Here is a 17,851-nt window from a genome sequence, read left to right on the forward strand (position 1 = left end):
TGATGTGGAGTTAACTATCTTCAATTAGCATATTCTGTCATGATAATCTATAAAATCGCTCGTTTAGGAATGTTGTAAGATGCCTACAGAGTGACATGCTATTGCATTTGTGTTACTGTATTGCATGTGAAAAGACAGCTTGAGCAGACTCACAAATGTCTCTACTACAACAACTCTTCCTCTTCTCAACGGGGGCGGGGTTTATGTAAATTTTAGGGTTAGTGATGTCACTAACACGGGAGGAATGTCGTGTAGTCCCTACCAGCCGTTTGTTGTAGTCTTTAAAAAACAATTTCTTTAAAAGCAAATATATTTTCCTTTGCTTTGAACTTTGAGCATCATAACTTTGCAGATGTTGTTTATGCTCAAACAGCAACATTACACGCTAACTAAAGTTAGAAAAGTGAAATCATAATCAACCACCCCTTTAATTTGAGGTGTCAACAATTAATACTTAAATTTAGGGGTGTTGCTAACAATGATGACATTGTATAACAGCCCAATAGTCACACAAATTTTTTATTATAATACCTCGGACCACGTCTAACTGTGCACGGATGTTTCTCTCACACCTCGCGCGTGCACCAATTAGAAGAAAGATCTGTTCATCTCTGGTGAGGACATCATCAGAATCAATCTGTAAGAAGAGCGACAGAGAAAGAGAACATTATTCTCACCCTTTCACATATTTTCACTATATATAATCCCAAACCAAACCATGTTTGATGAATATCTTTATATGTTATTCTGAGATTTGTAATGATTTATTTTTATATTTTTTTATCTCAATTTCTACATTTTCTAGATAAAATTACTTAAAAAAAACAAAAACAAAACAATGGATGTTTCCTGAACTATAGGCACTTTTATTGTGTGGTATGGTGTGATTTTAATTAGCCTTCAACAGATTTCAACCTTTTTCTTTTGTTATCCCTAGTGAAAAATAATGTTTTAGTTTACCATAAATGCTTGTCAGAACATTTGACAGGCTGTCTGTCAGTTTTGGTGTCTTTTCCACTAGGACCATCAATTTTGTCCCTAATAATTTTTTTTTTATTTTTTTATTTTTTTTATTTTTTGTACATGTATTTGTATATAATATGTATGTAGTATTTGCTCTCTTATAATTTGAGTTTTTTTTTTTTTTCTCTGTCTCATTACTCATTGCTTAGATGTCATCTGTAATGCAAGACACAGTACTACATACTTAATCCAGATCAGTATGTTGGGGGAGGGTGGAAGCATGTCAATAAAGAAAGTCAATGTTTACGATGCTCTCTTAGTAGATTTATTGTTTTACTATTTCATCTGCATTGAACAGGTGTAACACGTCACATCACAAAAGACTGACAAAAGCCTTGTTTGTTTCTAAGCATATACTGTACATGTTAGTTTGTCATTTTCCACGATCTCAGCTGAAATCATTGACATATCAACCATTTATCACCACATCTGGCACACCTTCTTTTAGGCTGATGTGCTGTCTCTCAGTGTTGTGAAATATTTGCACTGTCCTGTGGTATGTGACGAGCTCTCTTCAACCTTCAGGATGAGAGAACATATCCAACCATACACACCCCACACCCATGTGCATCCTCCCACATTATGAGAACTGATCTCTGGGTCCTCACGACTGGAGAAACACAGGAGCATTTGTGCCCTGAATACATTCACAACCACCAAACAAAACCTCAAACTCACACACCTAACATGAGACAAAGAAAGAAAGAAAGAAAGAAAGAAAGAAAGAAAGAAAGAAAGAAAGAAAGAAAGAAAGAAAGAAAGAAAGAAAGAAAGAAAGAAAGAAAGAAAGAAAGAAAGAAAGAAAGAAAGAAAGAAAGACTCAAAAAATTGCTCTTTGGCTGAACATGATTCAGTCATATACAGTGGACCCATGTGGTTAAATCAAGTAAAACCCAATAAAATCAACCTTGTTAAACTAACTAGAATCAGTGGTCTTCAATTAACATGAATAAATTGTTTTAGTTGAATAAATGGTTTTCATTTAACTTGAATTATTCAAGCTTAGAATTATACAAGCTAACAAAGTGTTACTTTCCTTTACACATTGTCAGGTTTATGTTCTGTTTTGGTACTCTTATTTTGATTTTAGCTCAGTTCTATGTTCTCTGTGTTCCTGGTTCCTGTGTTTATTTCCTGCCTACCTTAGGCCCCGTTTACACGAAGGGAAGACACAGATATTTCCCGGTATGCGGTTTGGCCTCTCATTTACATGAAAAACCCGTTTTTATCACAGGAAATGATTATTTCTAAAAACTCCGGCCAAAGTGGAGATTTCTGATAACGCCGGTTATGTGCTGCCGTGTCAACTGGGAGAAACAGGGTTTTAGGTTCTCAAATGTCACATTATGCCCCAGAAAATGCTTAACGTCATGTGAGCGCCCTATGTTTACAGTTTGTTTGGCTACTGATCATGGATGCTGTTAAGGTGGTACTCATTTCTACTTTTGTGCAAACGCTTTTGGCCTGTTTGTATTTGCAAATACAACTGCTCTACTATATCGAGGAGCAGAGGCGAAGGAGTGCACGGAGGCGTATTTGTTGTTTTGAAAGGAACAGGAAGTCGCTCGTGTTATTCGTTGTTGTCGATTCTGAGGATTCTGATTGGTTGCATGGCTTTATCCTTCTCCCTACACTGCTGCCCATAGGTTTGGCATAGTTATGATGGCGCTCAACGGCGTATTTATGCGGGTTGAAGCGGAGGGGGGGGAAATATTTGTTTCTCTAAATACCCGGTTATGTGTAAATGTCGCCTTAGTTGATCTAGTTTCCTAGTGTGTTCCTGTTTGTTACCATAGCACATAATTGTGTCCACCTGCCCCTTGTTAATTCACTCATTTGGTCTCTGTACATATATATCCTGTGTAGTTTAGTTCCTTGTCCATTCTTGCATTGATACTGTTGGCTTGCAGTTTCCTTTTGCTCCTGAGTGGTTTCCCCCATGTGCATTATTTTTGTTTTGTTTTATTTTTATAAATAAATACGTTCGCTGCTGCTAGATCCCACCTCTGTATTTCCTTGCTCCTGCAGCAACCAGCACGTTAACAGAAGAACGAACCAACCATAAAATATGTATTTAGCATCAGTTCTTTCAACTGTCACACCCGAAGACTTTCTCATCTCCCTCTCACAAGACGGCCGTCACTTGGAAGACTACGTGGAGGAGTTCCTCAAGATCAGCCACCTGGTTTCCTAGGGTGACGACGCCCTGAAGGCTGTTTTTTGGTGGGTTGGATGATTATCTATTTGTCAGCAGGAGAGACCACCAGCCCCCTGGCACAGTATATGGACTATGTACTGTGGTTGAGTGGCTCCTCTCTCTCAGTAAGCGAAGTTGATGAAGACACCAGTGCCATTCAGACGCAGCCTCCCTAGCCCACTTGAGTAATCCTGTTGCCGTTGCTCATTATCGTAGCAACACCACCTGTCTCGGAACTCCTTCCCAGTCCTTACCCACTCCTCCTGTCACGGACCCTTAGCTCATCCAGCACCTCACCACACCTACCACGGTCACAGACCCAGAGCCTCCCACCTGCCACGAGACCAGAGCCTGAGCCAGAGCCAACACCCGCCAAGGAACCTTCATGGATGGAGAAGGACACCCTGGAGCTAGAGCCTGCAGCCGTACTCATCCAGGAACCTGAGCCAGTCTTCATATCTGACCAGGTGCGATAGTTAGCACCCTTTGCGGTCATTCTCAGGTGGAGACAGCGTTTTTGGATGGTTCATACTCTTACTGCGAAAGCATGGCCATGGGAACGCTGTGGTCTCGGCTCCATTTGTTTTTCAAAAGACCGCAAGCAACCTCAGCTGCCTCAAGTCCTGGTCCTTCTACCTTTGGGTACAAGGCCTCGATGGTGAGCGCTGACGGCGATTTGAGCGCTGAATCGGGACAGGCCTCATCCCACCCCCGTTCCATTCTTCCAGGAAGTGAATGTTGAGCTCACCAAGTCGTGGCTTGTCAGCCCTCACTACCCTCAATGGAGCGTTGGCCAGGGGATACTTGGAGGACCCACAGATGGAGCGTGCGATTGCGGTGCATTTATGCCCAGTAGGTGGGCATAAACAACACAGTAGGTGGCGGTTCCTTAGGGAAGCACATCCTGAGAGGGTCACAGAAGTTGAATCCTCCAAGACCTCCCCTCATCCCCTCTTGGGAGCTCTCCTTGATCTTACAGGCCTAACGGAGGGACCCGTTCGATCCCTTGGAGTCAGTCGAGCTCAGTGCCCTCTCCATGAAGACAGCCCCCCTGACTCCGTCAAGAGGAAGGGGACCTTCAAGCCTTTTCCATCAGCAATACATGCCTAGAGTTCGAGCCGGCATACTCTCGCATGGTCCTGAGCTATGTGCCCAAAGTTCCCACTACTTCCTTCAGGGACCAAGTGGTGAACCTGCAAGCGCTCCCTTGTGACGAGGGAGACCTAACCCAGTCTCTGTTGTGCCCATTGCGCTCTATAAATATACCTGGATCGCACGCAGAGCCTCAGAAGATTGGATCAGCTCTTTGTCTGCTTCGAAGGTCAGCAGAAGAGGAAGGCTGTCTCCAAACAGAGAATGGCCCACTGGATAGTGAATGCCATTCGTCTGGCTTACCAAGCCCAATATGTGCCTTGTCCTTTGGAGATCAGAGCTCATCCAACATAGGCATTGAGGCCTCTACAACCCTGGCAAACGATGCCTCTTTGGAAGACATTTGCAGAGCTGCAGGCTGGGCTACACCCGACCTTTGCGAGATTCCATAATCGCGAGCATTCGCGCAGAACCAGTGTCATCCCGAGTTTTGGGTTATAACAGGTAAGGCTTGGACAACTTTTCAGTGTAGTGCTTGCATGAGCGCCCTCCCCCTCCATGAGGCGGAAACGTGCACCGTTTTGTCTCAGAGATATTCCCCAGGTTTGGTAAACCCAGGACGCCTATACGCCCCTAGCACTCTTCGGTGGCGAATTCGGCTGAGGAATTCCCTACTAGGCCTGTTACTCGTGGTATGCCCCTTTCAGGTAAGCCCTTGTAACCTGGTTAGTGCTCCATATGTAGTGGTTCCCTAACGGTGACCCCATATGATATATTCTTCCACTGTTTGGTTTCCCAATCGGTGAACCCTGTGTCTTCCACTAGATGGGGTTAGCCCCATCTCTATTTGCTGTGGCCTGGAGTCTTCCCCTCATCAGGTGGAGCCCTCCACAGGGACTATTCCCTATGTAGGATGTGTTTTCACATACTAACCTCCCCCCTTCGTTAGAGAAAAGAGAACACTTCCCCAACTGTGGTACTCAGCCGTAATATATAAGAAAGAAGATATTTTCAAAAAATAAATAAAAAATGATCAGAAGAAGCCCTACGACTGGACTGACCTCTCTCAATAGTAGATGGATAGGGAGACCCAAGGTCAGTTAACCTGGGTGTTGGAAGGTTGCAAGACAGCTTAGATTCATTTGTCATTTTCCGTTTCGGCTTCTCAGCACAAACCTGAATGTGTAAAGCACGCTGGCCTCCTTTTATACCCATATGTCCAAATTCTACACGCCAACTTCTCTGGCCTTTTCTGAAAATGTCAGAGGTGTTTTGGGCTCCCAAGTGCCCAAAACACAACGACACAATACAACTACACAACACAACGACACAACACAACGACACAACACAACGACACAACGTCCCGTTCGTTCCCTCCATCAGTGAATTGAGGTTATACTAGTCACTGAGACGTTTTCATAATGCATGTTACTGGTTCATCTGTCAATATTTGATTATATTTTATAAATTGTTTGACCTTGTAATCTTATCAGAATGTCAAGCAACTCTTCTTGTATTAAGACTCACTTTTATTTGATGTATATAATACCGCGCTGCAGTTAAGCCAAGAGGGGGTGCTCACCCTGTGGTCTGTCTGGGTCCTACGCCCCAGTGTAGTGACGGGGACACTATACTGTAACAAGCACCGTCCTTCGGATGAGACGTTAAACCGAGGTCCTGATTCTCTGTTGTCATTAAAAAACCCTCGGCACTTCTCGTAAAGAGAAGGGGTGTAACTACTCATGACCTCATAATAATCCCCATCCATTGAATTGGCTCTATTAATCTCTGTCCTCTTCACCTATAGCTGGTGTATGGTGAGCGCACTGGCACCGTTGTAGTGGATGCTGCACACTGGTGGAGGAGAGACCCCTGATATGATTGTAAAGCACTTTGGGTGTACAATAGTACATATGAAACCACTATATAAATACCTCATGCAGTGTTCACGGTTTACAATCCAATCAACAAACGATGAATACATCAAGTCTGTCTCATTCTGTTCGATAGCCATTTGACTTTATTGGAATGATTTCCCTTGTGGAGAAAAAGTGCTCTTAATTGTATTGAAAATGCACTTGTAGTGAACTTCAAATCTTAAAAGTATATTGCACATGTAAAAACTTTTTTGCCAATAATATATTAAATAAAAGGTACATTTGAATTAATTCTTTAAATAATCTTTAAAGTCGTGCTTTAAAAATGCACACTTATTTTGATGTGTTGACTAACACTAAAGCACATAAGTACTTGGTTATATATTTAACTGTATTGTATTATTTGATATTACATTCAAAGTGAATATATTTTAAATGTAGTAAATTGCAACAATTACAAATATATTTAAAAACATGGCATGAATAGAAATTACATTAAAGTATATTGTAGTTTATCATAAATGCTTGTCAGGTACATTCAGCAGTACACTTTAACCATATTACAAAGGCAATATACTGTAAGTCATTTTTTTACAAGGGTTGACACTCCTTGATTCCTAAAATACATAATGTATTTTTCATTTTCTGATTAACAGAACTGACCTGGCTGTTCTGAGTTGGGTTGACACTCCTTGATTCCTAAAATACATATGTATTTTTCATTTGATTAACAAAACATTTGTTTTAGCACATTGTTATGTGGTTTCTACAGTGTTACAGGTAGGCCCAAATCAAAATAGCCCACCTACAACTCTATAATATTCTGGTCTCATATAACTAGGGTCCCTTTCAGTTTATTGATATTTATTTATTTTCTAGTAGCATCACAAAATGTGTGATGGTGTTTCTCACTAATGAAATTGGACTACACTCGAAATTACTAATTACAAATACAATACTATAATGCTTTAAGACACATAGCTTTTAAATCACTGCATAAAATTTCACATTAGTCCATAGGGAGTAAGTGAAATTACAGTTGAAATTACACTTACACTCAAACTGCAAGAGTCAATTAACCAACTGTCACATTTGATTGTTGTTTTTTACCTTTGGAAAGCATAGGCATTGATGAATCACACTGTCAGATGCTCTAATGTCATTGATTCTTAATAATTGGTTTTTGTTACTGCCCTGTGTTCAAACACTTGTAAGGATATCATCTTGATAGATGATATCCAGAACACCGAACACATTTAATTCTAATTGCCTTCTCCAGCAAAGGTGAAATTAGTGGCATGGCAGTGCTCTTGATCAATCGTGATTTTCAGGGTCTAAATTGCCTGTTTATCAAGTGTTCATCTCTCGCTGACCGACTCATTTTCTGCTTCATTGAGCATCTGCATGCATTGGCCAGTAAGTCTTTCTGAAGTTGACAGCACAAACAAAGAGACACACTTTCCTTTCCCCATTACCAAAAAAATATAGGACATGCACAACCTTGAACAATATACATCTCTTTACACCCAAGACAAATTTCTTAGACAATTGAGCTTTCTATAGTTTTAATTTGCTGATACCAGTTTAAGCTAAAAATTGATAACACTTTAGTTTACAATAAGGTCTCGTTTGTTAACACTGCATTAACTAACATGAACTATGAGCAATATATTTTTACAACATTTACTAATCTTTGTTAATGCTCATGTTCATGTCAGTTCACAATGCATCGACTAATGCAAGTTTTGCTTTTTCATTATGTATTAGTAAAAATATAAATTAACATTAACAAAAATAAATGCTGTTGAAATATTTTTCATTAATGTAGTTTATTAATGTTAACAAATGAAACCTTATTGTAAAGTTTAAAATTTTGCTACCTATACCTAACAAAGAGTAAGTGAAAAAAGGGTGAAAAAGGTAATTTTCTCTTTGCCTAGTGATTTCACTGCATTCTCACACACACTGCCCTGTCAGAGGTCTTCCGCACAGACCACTCAAACCAAACAAATCTATTTGTGTGGCTGATGAAACATTGATCCAGCTGTATTATTGGGAAAGCCGATCATCTGAAGATGATCATTTGTGTTCAACCAGAAAATTGCCCTGAATAAGATGATTTCTAAATTGGATTTATAAAGCTGGATTTAAAGTAAAAATCAATTTGCAATTTAGTCACATCAGAGAAGATTGATAGTGCTACAGATATCTCTAACAGAACGTGCACAGTAACATTTGTTGATTAAGTAATATATAGTATACTGTAAAGAAAAATGCGATAGTAAAAACCTGTTTCCTTACTATACTTGTAATAGATCTAAACTTACATTTAATGTAATTTTACAGTAAAATTGACAGGTTTTGAAAGTGAAAAAGTCATTGTATGATTTGCAGTGTAAAGAACATAAATTGACATTCCCCAAATTCCCGGTTTGACACTGTTGAAATAACGTTTTCTTCGTTTTTTCAATTCAGTTATGTACTTTATGGTTTTATGTTACATATAATGTTGTTAAATGAATGTTTATTGGCTGCATTACTTTAGTGTCATGTGTGTTACCATGATGGTGTTTTGTAGAATGACACTGTGCACCTTTTATATATTAGTTTTTACCTTCTCAGCTTGAGGAAAAGCTGCTTGTGATGGACTTTGATTCAGGTTGTTAGTGTATTACAAAAGGTACAAAACAGATATTAGTACATTGGTATATTAACTGTCATAGGTCTTGGTTGCAGCAGAAAAGAAACAGTATCTATATGCTGCAGTCTTTATTAATGACAAACTCAAACTAACAGAAATCCTCAGGATACTTTGGAATTATTAAAATACATGAATAGAACAACCAACAGCGATGTCGACAAACAACTAGACAGGACCAAACTCAGGCTTAAATACACGGGCAAACAGGGGAGCTAACAAGATAAGAGACGAGACACACCTGAACAGATAACTCTAATCAAATTAGTAACTATGGAGACAGACAGGTGGGAAACAGAACAAACGGAGAAGCCAACTTGAAACACAACACATTGGCTACGTTTACATGCAACCAAATAATCCGTTAGCAATCGGATTAAAGGCTCAATCGGACTGAAAAGCCTTCATGTAAACACCTTTTCTTCCTGTTGAATAAAGTGTCATATAAATGAGTGTCCCGTCATTCTAAAATTCTCCTTTCACTCAGGAGCGGACTCTGGGATTTCACACTCATGAAAGGACTCTGGGATTTCACACTCAGGAAAGGACTCTGGGATTTCACACTCAGGAAAGGACTCTGGGATTTCACACTCAGGAACGGACTCTGGGATTTCCCACTCAGGAAGGGACTCTGAGATTTCACACTCAGGAACGGACGGACTCTGAAATCTCACACTCAGGGATGGATTTGGGAAGATCACTCACTGGATGCATTGTGACCACTGTAATTGGCAATGCTTTAATCCTTGGAGTGGGAATTTTCTGTGCCGGAATGGACTTGGGAACAGTAATCACTGGAAGGGATTCTGGAGCCGACTCAGGAGCGTTGGGAGTGGGGCTGGAATCCTCAGCATTCTTCAAAAACGGTGCTTTAAACCTCTTGACAAACTAAAAGATGTAAATGACAGTTGTATGTATTCTAAATCAAAGATACAGATTGTACTGAATGTCAGCTTGCTTATTTTGCTCAAGATAAGGATTTATTGAGTCCACATGTCATGCAAACAAGAAACTCTGCTTCTAACCATGCTAATGTGGTTCCAACCACACAACTTTGCAATGCTGTTTGCAAATGTTCATTAGAAGAACTATGATTTCTGGAAAGATCAATTTGTTGAACTATACCAATAACAAAGGAACTTGCGAACATAGTTGGCTAATAAAGCTTTTGGGAAACACACCCCAGAACAACCAGGCTAACAGCAACGTCAACAGATGACAGGACCAAACTCAGGCTTAAATACACGGGCAAACAGGGGAGCTAACAAGATAATAGATGAGACACACCTGAACAGATAACTCTAATCAAATCAGTAACTATGGAAACAAACAGGTGGGAAACAAGGATGACTGATGTAATAGAACAAACGGAGAAGCCAACTAGAAACACAACACAGTGAAAACTAAATGAAAACAGAACATACATGTGAAATTAACATTATGGGCCCTATTTTGCACCCAGCGCAATTGACTTTGTACACCAACGCAAGTATTATTCCTATTTTGCACACAACACACAGCGGACTTTTCCCTCCACAGATGCACGTCTGTAAATTAGCTCCACCCGGGGATGGTTCAGCGAAAAGAGGAGGCGTGTTCCGGCGCAAACATTCCCTGGTGCTATTTTGCAGTTTCAGAAAACAATTGCGCCACAGACCAGGAAAAACCTAGTCTAAAGTCAGTTGCGCGTTATTCAGATGCTATTTTAAGGGCGCATGCTTGGCCATAATGTAGCGTGTGCACAACGCGCGTACACTTTGCTTCTCTCTTCTACACAGACGCAGGCAGCAGTTCCCATTTTTGCAAACCATTCATAATTACAAGGAAAAATATTACCACACAAGGGAAATCATTGTGGTGTCCATGAAGATGTGAAAAAATAGGCATAAATCTAGCTTACACATTTACCCAAATTATTATTCGCCTGTTTAACCGAAGCTAATTTGGGTGGGTTTCTCCCATCCCCATACAATGTCACTTCTCTGTGTTTTACGGCCCTGACGAGAACGTCGGTCTCCTCGGCTGTGAACCGCTCCTGGCTACGCCTGGCAAATCCGCCGTTATAATAGCCAGCCGCCATGGAACAAGCGCGCCTGCTTTTAAAGGGAATGTGAGATGACGCTCTGATTGGTTTATTTCACGTTTCGCCCAAACCACACCTATGAGTAATGTAACTACTTCAGACCAACCCATTTTAGATTTGCGCTGACATCCGCCCACAAAGTTACTTGAGTTTTGCGTTTTATACTTGCATTTCAGATCGTTAAAATAGGGCCCTATATCAGTTAATGAAATAGGCCTACATTTTTTTTACTGTAAATGTAAGTTAAATCTGTAAAACCTAAAATGTTGCTACCATATTTTTATGGTAAATTTATGGCAACCACAGCTGCCAGCTTTTTTCTGTCTTTCTTTCTTTCTTTTTTTTTAGTGTTATGTTGATCGGATAGTTTAGTTAAATGTTTCACATATATTTGCACTTAATTTGGTCTCATTTTTTATCATAACATTTTATTAATTTAAAATATACTAATGTAGGCTACCTAAAGTAGTTCTGTAAGATGCATGCACTTTTTAACTTAAAGTTATTTAGGCAATTATTTTAATCGAAATTGTTAACTATTGATAGAGGATAGAGAAAAGAACAAATAGGAAGAAGCCTTTAGCTTTGCTTAAGCACTATTTGATTTCACATTTGATAATACTGTATTCCATTGGAGCGGCAGATTCCGATTATCTTAACAAAATAAACAAGTAGTTAATTTAGTCAGGTACTGATCTAATTCTGGTGAAGAGGGAAAGCAGCAGACAACATTATACAACCATTGTGAATTAGAAGCACACTTTAGCATAGTTTAAAAAATAGTTATTACAGAAATAATATACTTTAAAAGAATATAATTAAGTGTAAACTGAATGTAATATTTTCTAACACTTAATTTCTCGTTACATACAGTTAAATGAAAATCTATTAGTTTAAATTTATTTTAAATGCAATTAGTTAACTTAGACTGCTTTTGACCCACTTAATTGTTTTTGTCTTTATGTGTCATTTCACAATTACTTCTATTGGCTCTGAAATATGGTTAAAGTGTAATCTCTCTTATTTCTTTCTTCTTTTGTTTATTTATAAAGCACTTTCATTGCAAGGTTGACACAAAGTGCTGTATAATACAACTGAAATCGGATACAATACAATACAAATACAACAATACAAAAAAACACAACCCCACAAAATACAAACATTATGGTCGAAAGCTATTGATAAAAGGTGTTTTTTAAGTAGATACTTAAAACTTGGTAGAATGGAAGCATTTCTACAGAATTTTCACCGGAAAATGTCATCTGAACAAGTAAGGAACATCCACTTTTGTTCTGACCAACTAAGGGGAAAAAAGCATTGCAGTAAATCGAGCTGATTAAATCTAACGATCGCTTATCATATCACGTCAAACCGTGCAAATTATACTTTGATCTCAAATTGTTCATGTTAACAACATCAGCATTGCGTGAGTACATTTAATGTGTATTAAGGCTACCTGTAGTTCAGTTTTCATTTCTCTGCAGTCTTTCTAATTGTCATACCAACAAATGAATGTTCCAACTGGTTCTCTTTGAACTACAAACACATATCTGTAATCAGATGCATATTTAAAACTGGAAATATAATCTTATTTTTACCTTTCAAAAGCCCTTCCGATATTTATCCTTGTTTTCGCATGCAGTCTCTTTTTTTCTGTAGCCACTCCGAAGTCCGAAGTCTTTTGCATTTTACTATGGGTGAATCTTCAGTTGTCACTGGTGATTGTTGTTTGAACCTTTCTGGATCCACCATCAAACTGATAAGTTTAATTATATCAAGTGCTGTGAGAAAAGGCTATAAATCTCCACCTCCAACATCCTCACATGCAACATAGCCACTAGCCGAGACTCCTTCTTCATGTGTACAGATGTGTAATGACGCAAAGACATGCTCGAATTTCCCACGGAAATCCACCAGTTCCACTGGAATTAAAAACATTATTACAAGCTAACCGTTTTGAATTGAGCTACGGCAAGCAGATAGTTTTGAACACTGGCTGGTTATGTACTTGCTAAATTTTTTTTATTTTGGATCATTTTTAACCCCAAAAAGTTACAGACTGCAGCTTTAACTACATTTTTTATGTCATTTTTATTTAAACTTGTATGTCATGTATTGTAACTGCAGAATTGTAATAATGAAGTGGCAGTTTTGTACATTTAAATTACATTGACTTTAAACATTATATCAAAATACACACTACAGTTAATATAATCAAGTACTTTATATGTGCTTTAGTATTTTAGTCAGTTTTGTCATTCATCAAAGAAGCATTGCAGATCATTGAAACGTAATAATTAAAAATGTACTTAGTTGTGTTAAGAAATCATTGTCGAAAGCACCATTACGGATAATATTGTCACGGACATTCAGTTATTTTTTTTATTTTTTTTCATTAGTTTATCATGGACTCTTAGTTCATTTTCATTAGTCTCCTGTTCTCCTTTGTCTAGGTTCCCACCACCTTTTAGTTGTCATGGCTATTCATTAATTATCACAGGTTTTTATAATTTGTCCCTCATTTACAGTGCACCTCATTTACAGTTACTTGGATTATATTTGAGTCGTTTAAATAAACTTTGCCTGTTTTGTTTTTTTATCATCGTCTTTCTCTTTGGACTACATCGTGACAAATATAATATTAATGACTTTTAGTCATTAATATTATATTATCGGCTAATGCCTATTTTTTACTTATACTTTTTAAGATATGAAGATAAGTGCACATGCACTTAACACAATTCTTTTTCACAAGGGAAATGCTAGACAAATGTGGGTAAAGCACTATATTTTACAGCCCTGTTCCGCATGTACATACTTGTTATAGTAATTATAATAACTGGGTAATGACTAGATAATAACCCTGAACCTACCCCTAAACCTAACCTTAATATAGTTACCTTATATTGCCATACGTATAATAAAGTGTGCAACCCAAATGTGTGCAAATTGGCCTGCACAGTATTAGTTATTAAGTTTTAAGTATTAAGTTTCTATTATGAATAAAGCAGGGAAACCAGGCGTACTCACCAGAGCTCTGGCTTTCATCAGCACACTGCACAGCACAAAAGCCACGGCGACCTCCACTGACAACATGCTTAACCCAAGACCTTTGACCTTTTCCAGAACTTCTGTTCACCAGAGAGCTCCTCTTACTTTCCAGGACATGGTGGTCTCATCGAGGTGCAGAGAAGTCTGTAGCCATTGCCGATATATTGTTATTCTGATGCTGTTTTGTCCACCAGTGATTCATCTGTTGCAGTCTGACAAGTATGTTGTTTTAGCTGAGGTTAATTTATGGAATAACTGGATACACTTACATGTAAGTAAATTTCAAAAAAGTAAAATCCCCTTTTTTTATAAAGTACAAAAACAAAATAAGTAGAAGATGACAACTGAACGATCTTTACCCATCAAAGAAGATGTTCTTCCATTTCTCCGATTCTTGTTTTTCTTCTTCTTATAAACTCTTATCTTTGATTGAAGATGAGACTTTCATTTGGAGATCTGTTAAAGAGAGACTTGTCTGCCATCGTAGAGGTGTGATCTCCTGCATGTGAGTATGTGTTGTGAGAGTGTTCAGCGAGGTTATTAGTGTGATGGTCATCACTGGCCCTCGGCTGTTGGGCTCCACCACTGTTTATCATGTGGGGTGGGCATGAAGAATGTTAACCCTTCACTGTCATGTGAAGACAAAGCCCTGACCCTCCTAATTACAAAGGTTTCTATTTTTCTAAGCCCACTCTTGCACATACGTTACGAACACACTTCTTTATGTGGCTCTGGAATACTAGATTGTGACATTCATCATTGCATTCAAATATTTATAAATTGTATTACTGAGCCACTTGTATCCCTGCATGCTCTTTTTCTAATGTACTCACAAGCAGGATAAACAGTGTGACACATGAAACCAGATAACCCATAACCATCATAACCCATAACACCATAACGATCATCCTGACCGGGTTTATTTTGGAATAATAACTGGCTAATTGCACCTACAATATCCATGGATGCTTACTGTATTTCCTGCTTTGTGTGAAGAAAACAAAGAACAAAACTGAACAGTTTTCTTAGTATCACTGATATACTATTATAGTTTTTACTAATATCTTGAATTAGTTATACGTGTGTGTGTGTGTGTGTGTGTGTGTGTGTGTGTGTGTGTGTGTGTGTGTGTGTGTGTGTGTGTGTGTGTGTGTGTGTGTGTGTTTGTGTGTGTGTGTGTGTGTGTGTGTATATATATATATATATAATATGCATCTGAATATATTTTAAATAAGAATAATCTGAGATGTTTTTTCTCTAATGTTGTTTTATTCATATTTCATATAATAAGCAGTTTGTTGTTTATATATTATATTATATTATATTATATTATATTATATTATATTATATTATATTATATTATATTATATTATATTATAAAAATATTTTTTAGTATTTTATATATGTTTTTTTATTAGGCTACTTTGTTACTGGCTACTTAGGTATGCTTTATCTGAGTATTTTCATTTTGGGGGAAAATTTACTTTTATTTCACTACATTCCAAAGCATAAAATTGTACTTTTTACTCCACTACATTTCATATAAACATATCGTTCCTAGTTATTTACTGAAGAAATCGTCACTCGCTCCGGGACGTGAATAGCTGTGTCAGATCCGTGAACGAGCTGAATCTTTTGAACTAAGCTGTTTAATGCTCTGACTGAATCATTTGAATTAGTGAGATGTTGACTCGAGAACAGATGCAATCGAATTGGTCCATTTCAAGAATTAATCGTGATTTATGAACCTATTAAACTCAAAATGATCCAAGAACTGGGAGATCCTCGGAGCTTAAGTGCTCATTTTAGGTTATATTATTATAAATGAAAATCCTATTTATGTCACAACTGTCAGTTGTTTGTGAACTAAATTTGCTGTAAAAGGGTGAGCTGTTTAAGCCCATTGTATGAAATGCTTAATGTAGACATCAGGACATGTCCAGATAGCACAGGTATGCTGCAAGATTCTGGAAAGCATCTGCTGTCTACTAACATCTGATAGACATCTTTAAGGTCAGTTTTACATACATTCTAAATCATAAACATCTTAAAGACATTTTCTAAACGTTTATTTGACATCTGACAGGAAACGTTCTATAGGCGTATTGCAGAGGAGCAAACACAAAAAAAAAAAACCTCTTCCAGATGTAAACACACACATCAAATAGACGTCTCCATGATGTACGTGTGCTATCAAGTCTGAACGGGGAATGTTTTGGGTAAAAATAAAAATACAGCAAATTATGCTCATACATTTTCTGCGTTCATATGATATAAAACTAATGTTTGTAGCGTTCTTACAATGTTACAATTAAATTCTATATTAGTACTTAATTCAAGCCAGTAGATATGAAAGCGTAAAAATCAACGTTATAAAATTAAGTAAAATTACTCAACTTTTCTGATACTGGTGTTCCCATCATGCGCTGGGCCTTGAATAATTAATGATGTTGATTTTTCACTGTTTCCCAGCTGTATTTACACTGTTTTATCATTGCTTTTGTTGTTAGGATTAGTAACTTGCCATTTTGTGACATTTGGAGTTCATTTTCTACTCAAAATGACACATTCAAACACAAAAACGATCCATCAAATGTTACCGTCATTGTGTATTGTCTCTGAGTTCAAGTGTCATATAACTTCTGCTATCTATTGTATTAATTACTTAGATGTTTCCAAGTAAAGCATATACTTTAAAGTATGGTTTAAGTCGACGTATTATTGTTTGAGTGAAATGTGTTGCAAAGGAAACTTCAACTGAATAGATGTTAATCAACCTTTTACTAGGCAAGTTAAAAGTACTTATTTTCTTTGTTGCTTTCACTTAACTTAGTTAAGTAGACTTTACTTAATTCCATATGTGAAATTAACTTTACAAAATATGCGTTAAAAATTATTTTTATTTTTTTTTGTGCGTAAGCCTAGTTATCAGTGTATAACAAGTTTTGTTAATAAAATAAAAGGTTTTCTGAAAGCAACTTGCACTAACATATCTTAAAATATGTCAGTACCATTGTTTTGTCTCAAGATGCACCGCAGTATTGTGTAAGGCTTTTTTCAAAGACACGTTTATAAAATTTACTTAAATGCCCTAATTGAACTAAGGCCTAATCCTGGCTTAGTCTTAGCCCTGTCTGTGGAACATATATATATATATATATATATATATATATATATATATATATATATATATATATATATATATATATATATATATATAATGACCTGCCATTAAGTTTCTGCATAATCTTCCTTATTGACAGTGTCGCTAGTTGACAATTCATAATAATTCATAATGATGTCAGACTGAGCTGTAATCTATTTTAGCTGCAAATGTAAATAGATAAACATTCATCAATCAGTACTTTTTACTTTTAATACTAAAGTAGGCCTATAATAAAAATAAAGTACATTTGCACTTTTACTCTTTACTCAAAAATTGAAAAGGAGTAGCCTACTTAATACTTTTACTGGAGTAATGGGTAGCTATCTGCACTTTTAATCAAGTACTAGATTTGTGTTCTTCGTCCACCACTGATTATATTATATTATATTATATTATATTATATTATATTATATTATATTATATTATATTATATTATATTATATTATATTATATCATATCATATCATATCATATTATATTATATTATATTATATTATATTATATTATATTATATTATATTATATTATATTATATTATATTATACAATTTTAACTTTCTGTAGAATGTGGAGTGAAATATATTACTGAAAAAATTTACATAAAACACTTAAGGACTTTTATTTTGGCATTAGTTTGTTCACCGGTAATGACGCTTGCAGTGTTGCT

At 37.0% G+C, this 17,851-nt stretch overlaps 1 protein-coding gene across 1 annotated transcript in view; it reads right to left on the reverse strand.

Annotated features, from left to right (window-relative positions):
* Nucleotides 1-14,066, reverse strand: part of pth3r (parathyroid hormone 3 receptor) — a gene marked incomplete at its 5' end in the record, with an annotated part of 31,843 nt that extends 17,777 nt beyond the window's left edge. Inside the window, 2 exons of the mRNA XM_082152288.1 lie at nt 532-637; nt 14,001-14,066. Of these exons, the coding sequence (XP_082008414.1) occupies nt 532-637; nt 14,001-14,066 (172 nt within the window). The remainder of the gene's footprint in view (nt 1-531; nt 638-14,000) is intronic.
* Nucleotides 14,067-17,851: the final 3,785 nt, after the last annotated feature.

The sequence above is a fragment of the Leuciscus leuciscus genome (genome assembly GCF_965113295.1).
Source record: "Leuciscus leuciscus genome assembly, chromosome: 21".
NCBI classification, from domain to species: Eukaryota; Metazoa; Chordata; class Actinopteri; order Cypriniformes; family Leuciscidae; genus Leuciscus; species Leuciscus leuciscus.